At 36.1% G+C, this 7249-nt stretch overlaps 1 protein-coding gene across 1 annotated transcript in view; it reads left to right on the plus strand.

Annotated features, from left to right (window-relative positions):
* PAH (phenylalanine hydroxylase) overlaps positions 1 to 6035 on the plus strand; it is a 73776-nt gene extending 67741 nt beyond the window's left edge. Inside the window, exons 12-13 of the mRNA XM_004742996.3 lie at positions 1998 to 2113; positions 3279 to 6035. Coding sequence (XP_004743053.1) covers positions 1998 to 2113; positions 3279 to 3322 — 160 coding nt within the window. The 3' untranslated portion in view covers positions 3323 to 6035. The remainder of the gene's footprint in view (positions 1 to 1997; positions 2114 to 3278) is intronic.
* The last annotated feature ends 1214 nt before the right edge of the window (positions 6036 to 7249 follow it).

Genomic DNA, 7249 nt, shown 5'->3' on the forward strand with positions numbered 1-7249 from the left:
CATCTGGGTATAATAATAATAATAATAGCAAGAAGAAGAAGAAGAAGAAGAAGAAGAAGAAGAAGAAGAAGAAGCAAGTTAAATACCTAACACCTATTATGTACTAAACACTGTTCTAAGTGTTTTTCATGTATGGATTCATTTACTCTTCAGATAAGACTATGAAGTTTGCAGGTGGGGTTCAGAAGCATAGAAGGGGTAAGAGACTCACCCAGAATTATAAAGCTGGTAAGGGGCTGACTGAATCAGAGATAGTACTCATAACCTCTCTGTCAAACCAGGGTCACATTTAAGTGGGGCCTCCTGGTGATGACTTTCTAACCCAGGAAGTGATCAGTCCCAGACCAACAGAGAAGAGCTTGCCAGAACCTTGATTTTTGGGCCTTAGAAATACCACACACTCTGTCAGTGCCCACAGCCCAGAGGAGACTACCACAAAATCCCTATCCTGCTGAATGGTTAACTCACAGAGTCAAAGGGAATGCTGAAAACAGGGTTCAGAAAAGGGAGGTATTCTCTCAAAGTCTCCCAGCTAAGAGAAACCACTTTTAACCATTTTCAGTTTCAAAATTCAAGTTCTAGGTAGAAAGAAACCTGCTGAGTGTGATCATGTGCCCCATCCCTGTCTGGAGGAGAGGTGGGCCCTGAGACTCACCGCCTAGGTGAAGCACTTCTAATGGCATAGAGGCAGATTTTCCAAAGCAAAGATGAGGCAAACTATGGGAATAAGAGGGAAGAGGCTCAGAGCGGGCCAAATCACAGACATGCATTACAAGCTTCATGTCACCCGTGGAGTAGAGAAAGCTCTTTTCAGAGAAGCAGCGGTAGAGAGACATACTTAACCATTTGTTCTTCTGGAGTCCCAGTCACTAATGAAAGAACAGCTAACACTCATGTAGGATTTACTCTATACTATAAGAGCACTTCCCATGACCCTCTCAGGTAGTATTGTTCTTAGTTCCACATTTATAGAAGAATGAGGACACCAAGGTGCAGCCCATAAGGGCTGTCACTGGCAGAAGCAAGTTTGAGCTGAATGTCTGGTTCTAGAACTTGGGTTTCCAGCCACTATGATCCACCACTCTTGGCAAACATAGAGAGAGCCCACTAGTTTCCCTTACAGTTGTCTTCTCAGTATGGCAGCTTTGACTCTTACTGGAAGTCAAATTAGAAATATCATTTCTGATGCCATTGCATTTTATAGGCTATTTGGGGGTATCTTACTAGTTGTATTGCTTGATGTCCCTCATAAGGACCTCCTGGTACATTCCTCCAAGACCCAGATGTAATGAATGCATCAAGAAAGCAAATAAGTAAAGAACACAGGCCAGAGTCGGACTACCTGGGTCCATTTTCAGTTGCACAATTTATTGCTAGTATGATTTGGTAGTCATTGAATCTCCCCAAGCTTCAGTTTTCTCATCAGTAAAATAAGAATAGTAATAGTACCTTCTTCTACGATTTGTATGAAGATTAAATTAGGGATGATAGTTGTAAAGAGAATAGCACAATTAGGACTTCACAGAGTTCTTGGTACATAAATGGCGCTCAATTCATGTTAAATTTCATTTATAACATAATGTTTTCTTCCATTCTTGAGAGCTATGTTTCCCTCCTTGCATTGATTTCCAAGCATCTCAGAGCTTATTTCTTTCTGTAGCATTCTTTGTTTAGATTTACTTGCTTTTTTGGGGTTTTATTTAATGGTAAGAATTTTGGTTTTAATGTCTTCTGTGCTTTTATTTTGATATCTCTTTTTTGGAGGTAGGTAACTAAATAAATACGTGCCAAAGTGTGTTTGTATATACACCTAGATACATACACAACACACAAAGTCTACCCAAGAGGATCTCACTAAAATTCCGTTTCTCTTTTCAGCCTGGTTTCTAAAACCCTTGTTCTAGTGAGATTGAAGTGAAATTCCACCGAGAAATCTTTTTTAGAATTATTTCCCCCTGAATTATGCCCTTTACTAAGCTCTATGGATTTGGTTTCAGGAACTTTGCTGCTACAATCCCACGGCCCTTCTCAGTTCGTTATGATCCATACACTCAAAGGATTGAGGTCTTGGACAATACGCAGCAGCTTAAGATTTTGGCCGACTCCATCAACAGTAAGTAACTCACACCCCAGGAGGCCACTCTCTTTACCAGAAATAGAGAGTTAGATTTTTCTTACCCTCACCATAGGAACAATAGGAAATTTATCAAATATTGAATTAAGGAGAAAAGCATCTCCAGGTAAGCCATTTGTTTGTCAAGGGAGAAGAGCTTGGCAAAAAGGTCAGAATTGCTTTGAGGGTCTTTTCTTCTTTGACTTTCCTAGATTCCATGCTACTCCCAGCACCACACCAGCTCTCCACTCTGTCTTCTCACTGTCATGTTCCTCTTTCTCCTTTGCCTCTATACTGTCTTGCCTCTAAGTGCCCAGTGGATATTGCTGTGCCTGGAATTTCAGCCCCTATAAGACAGGTTCTAGCTACTTTATTGGCCATCTAGTGGCTCATCCATGGGACTACCACTCTTCCAGGACAGTGAGGATATTATAATAGTTACTCATAAAAAAAAAGCAGAGTGTTACATTGCTTCTCACTGGATTCCCTTTCCAGTGCTTCAGACTCCGCTCCAGGAACTTGAAGTTGAAGTATCTCTCTAATACTCCACTGAAATTGCTTGTCCATCTCCAGGGCTCCTTCCACTTCTTTGAAGTATATTTGTTCCTGTGGACCCTTGGTCTATGCATGAATGGGAGCAGCTCCATTGTAGTCCAATGGTCTAGCAATCTAGGCTGATTTATCTGCTTAGACCATGCATTCTCAAACCTAGTGTACATCAGAATCATTTGGAGAGCTAATTAAAAATTAACAACCCTGACTCATAGTCCCAGACTAAATTTACTAAAATTGTGATAAGTCTCGGGAGTTTGTATTTGTAATAAGGCTCTATGTGATTCTGACACAGGGGGTTCTTGTGAACTACACTTTTAGATTTCATAGCTTAAGTCCTTAGAAATATCTATAGATGGTCCCATAAAAGAAAAAGAGAGAAAATTGTTAACTCCTCCCATGGAAAAAGGAAGGTAATTACATTAAAACTTGTAAGTCCCTATGCTATAACTGCCCAAATCATATCACCATAACTAATCTGTAAGCTCCTTAAAGGCTGGGATCGTACCCAGCATATCTATACATCCCATTGATCCCCTAATGTGTTACACATTGTAGAAATTTAAAGTGTGTTTTCTCATGATATGAGTGGCCCATTTTTTTTTCTTTGTAGGTGAAGTTGGAATCCTTTGTAGTGCCCTCCAGAAAATAAAGTGAAACCATGGACAAAATCTGTCAACTGAGAATCTGTTGATAGAAATCTGTTGATAGAAATTTCATTTCATCTGAAAAAGTTTGAAAAGTAAACCTTAATTTGAATTGACAGCCTTAAATCTTTTTTGGAACAATATGTAGGATGAACAAATAAATCAAAATAACTTGAAATGACAGCATATTAATGCATATCCAAAAGCATAATCTTCTGGGGTCATCTTTGATTTATAGATGATAATCCCATACTCTCAATTCAGTTAAAGTCAATAATCTGTCACCTTTCATCAGCATTAATTAAAATTGGGAACTGATTTACTCAAGCTTCATATATGCTTTTGTTATTGGCCATAGAAAATTCCTAAAGGAATACATATCACTCAATATAAAACACAAGCCTCTTATTAGAATTGAATTTGTTGATTTAATATAAATTTAACTTACAAAAGTCATTTTCTGTTCAGTAAACTATAATTCTAAGTATTGTTGTGTTTTACCCATGTAATTTCCTTTAATTCAAGAGCTCATTAAAATAGTTATAAAGATTGAAGTTCATAACATAATATTGAAGTACTTCTGTGTATTTTATTGTAATCATAAATACTGCCATGGAAGGTAATATAAGTCCTCACCTGACTCCTACAAATTTCAATATCATCTTCCAATTAATTGTCACTTCTTTGTAGATATTTTGTAGATACATGAGATGCAACTGATGTTAACTGAAGGTTTGGCTGGTAGATATTCAATAAATACTCAGTGAAAGAATAATGGAGTATATTATTAAATAGAAAATCCTCAACAAAAGTGAGAATTTTAGTTATGTTTAAAAAAGTCAAGGGGTTAGAAAATTTTACAGTTTCAAATATTCCTCTCCATTGTCTTAGAAACACATTACTGGATAATCTTGTGGCATGAAAAAAATGATCAGTCTCAGATTTCCAATGCATCACAGAGTTCACTGTGATAATCTAAGTTATGTCTGATAGTCAACAGACTTTGATTTCTGTTGGCTGTACATTTTATACAAATGCATGACTATCTGAGAAACAGTAGGAAAAATATACAGCATCTTTAAAGCTATGCTTTGAAATTTTCACACCACCTTATCATTTTACTTTGGAAATAGTTAGATCTCAGAGGACTTGCATAGTATGTGTTCATGGGTGATTCTCAGACCAGCTGTATCATCATCAACAATAAATCCTGGGCATATCCCAACTCTATCCAGCCAGCCAGAATATCTGGAGATGGACCACAGAGACCTGAATCTTTCAGTACCTCAGGTGTTTTGTTTTGCTTTTGCTTTTGTTTTTGTTTTTGCTTTTGCTTTTTTTTTTTTTTTTTTTTTTTTTGCTTTTGCTTGTTTTTGTTTTTTAATGCCCAGAGAGTCTATTGGTACATTAAATTTGAGAGAACTTTACTTCTGGTGGCCAGTGCTGCCAATTGCCAGTTATGTCACTTTTGGATAATTTACTTTGGATCTCAGTTTTACTTGAACCGTAAAGGAGTTTAAATGGATGAATCAAGGTTTCTTCCAGCCTTTAAATACAATTCAAATGCTGACATGTGTCTTTAAACCGACGTCCCCGACCCACTAACTGTGTAATAATACTAGCTCAACTATGCTACCTGGGTGGAAAGATCAATTTGGTCTGATTGTGTCTGGGATCTCATTGCTTTGAATTTGGGTTTTCATATCTGTATTTATTTCCTCATGCCTCTGTAGAACCTACTGACAAATGCTGATTCTAAAAGTGGAAATGTTCTTTTATCTGTTTCTTGAGACCCTAAACACCTTGCAAAGGGACTATTTTGATAAATATTTCTTTACTTTATATTAAGTTCTTGATTTTGGAACTAAAATATTTTATGGTATTTTAGACTAGATATTTTATTTGGTAGTGCTTCTTAGTCTTACTGAAAATAATTTAATGTGTTTGAAATTAAAACTTAGGTTTGGGTTGCAATTTTGCAGAAAAAAATTACATACTGATTTTTTAAGTAATGTGTTACTCAGTACTTAGCTCTTTTTATCTGGACATAAAAACCCAACCTAAAGCAATGGATTCAACATACTTTCCTGTGTTAGTATTATTATCTGTTTCATATTCAGTAAATGAGCTTTTTTTTTTTTTTAGAAAAAATAGTAATGCTTTACTGATAACTAGCCAATTGCATCTAAAAAAGAGAAATACATATAACCATTATACATTTTTAGTATTAGTGTTCAATAAGTTTCTAAAGAACTTATAAACTTTCTCAATAAGTTTATAAATTTAAATTTTAATTCTAGGTTCCTAAATTATATAGCTTAACTGCTTATCAAAGAATTTAACACTAAAATGTCAACTTCATAAAGCATGAAACTTGCCTGTCTTCACCTCTAAAAGTCTTAACATATAGTGCACAGTAGGTGTTTAATAATCTTTAAAAAATTTCTAAGTGAGGCGAATCATAGGGCATGTAGTGAAGATTGTCTCTCACAAATAAGCTATTTTGAAAGAATAAGTTGAGAAACAACTAAATTTGCAATTTTCCCGTTTAAATGCAGTAGAACATTTTGCATCTTAATGTAATTTATGATTAAAAAAAGATACTGTGCCTTCAAAATAGATCATGGCTAGGTAATTTGTGTTTATACTGCTTGAACAATAACTGACATATGAAAGTGCTTAATAAATGTTTGCTAATTAATAAAGGAACAAAATTGCATCAATAAAATGTTTCAGTTATCCATGGTGGGGCTGAAATGATCATAAAGCAATGAGTGATTTGCCTAATGATTGCAAAAAAATACAGAGGAGACAAAATAGACAAGTAGACAAAATAGACAAAATAGAAAAGACTCTGTAAAGGAAAGAGGAAAAAAAATGATCAGAATTTCTTTCCAGTGGAGTGTGTACCCACCCTACCCCCACCATACACACAAGATCCCTGTCTTTTTTTTTTTTAAGATTTTATTTATCTATTTGACAGACAGAGATTACAAGTAGACAGAGAGGCAGGCAGAGAGAGAGGAGGAAGCAGGCCCCCCATGGTGCAGAGAGCCCGATGCGGGGCTTGATCCCAGGACCCTGGGATCATGACTTGAGCCGAAGGCAGAGGCTTTAAACCACTGAGCCAACCAGACGCCCCAAGATCCCTGTCTTTTAATAGCTTTCTTGTGCAGTTTCAAAAACTATAAGCAGTAGTAGACTTGATATATGCTAGTAATGGCTCTGATATTTTTTGTGCTTTGAATTTTCTCATTTATAATCTTAACTTTTAATTCTGCTAGCTCCAAGAAATAGTTTACCTTCTCATGTGTGGTAAGCTTAAAGAATAAATTTAGAGTGGTAAGTAATTGTAGAGAAGATCGAATTGAGCCCTCTAGTATATACATACAACTCTTCTCTACAATATGATTTATAGTAGTTCAAGGTTGTTCTTCAACAATGTTTCTTTTGTATGTTTCGTTCACACTGTTTCTTTTATGACAACAGCCTTTAACTAAGAGAATATTCATGGGGGAAAAAAAGGCAAAAGATATACCTCCCTAAGTCCTGCGATCAAGCCCCTCATGGGGCTCTGTGCTCAGTGCAGAGTATGCTTGGGGTTCTCTCTCCTTTTTCTTTGGTCCCTCCCCTTGCATGCTCTCTCTCTAAAATAAATAAATAATTTTTGTAAAAAAAAGATGTACCTCCCTGAAAGATGAATGGATTTCTTAAGTCTCCAAGTTGAAGATGCTCCTACAGGGGGCACAACACCTCCTTATTTTCCAGTTTGCCTAAATAGAGAAAAGATAAATGATTATAGCTTGAACTGCAGCTTTTTTTTTTTCTCAGATCTTTCTTTGGAGATAGATGATGTCTAAAGAAAATAAGTGTATCAGTATCCTCTATTGAGTTTATTAAAATTGGTGCAAACTTTGGATGTTTATGATTTACTCTT

This window comes from Mustela putorius, unplaced genomic scaffold, assembly GCF_011764305.1.
Source record: "Mustela putorius furo isolate JIRA1106 unplaced genomic scaffold, ASM1176430v1.1 tig00000788_pilon_pilon_pilon, whole genome shotgun sequence".
In the NCBI taxonomy this organism is placed as follows: Eukaryota; Metazoa; Chordata; class Mammalia; order Carnivora; family Mustelidae; genus Mustela; species Mustela putorius.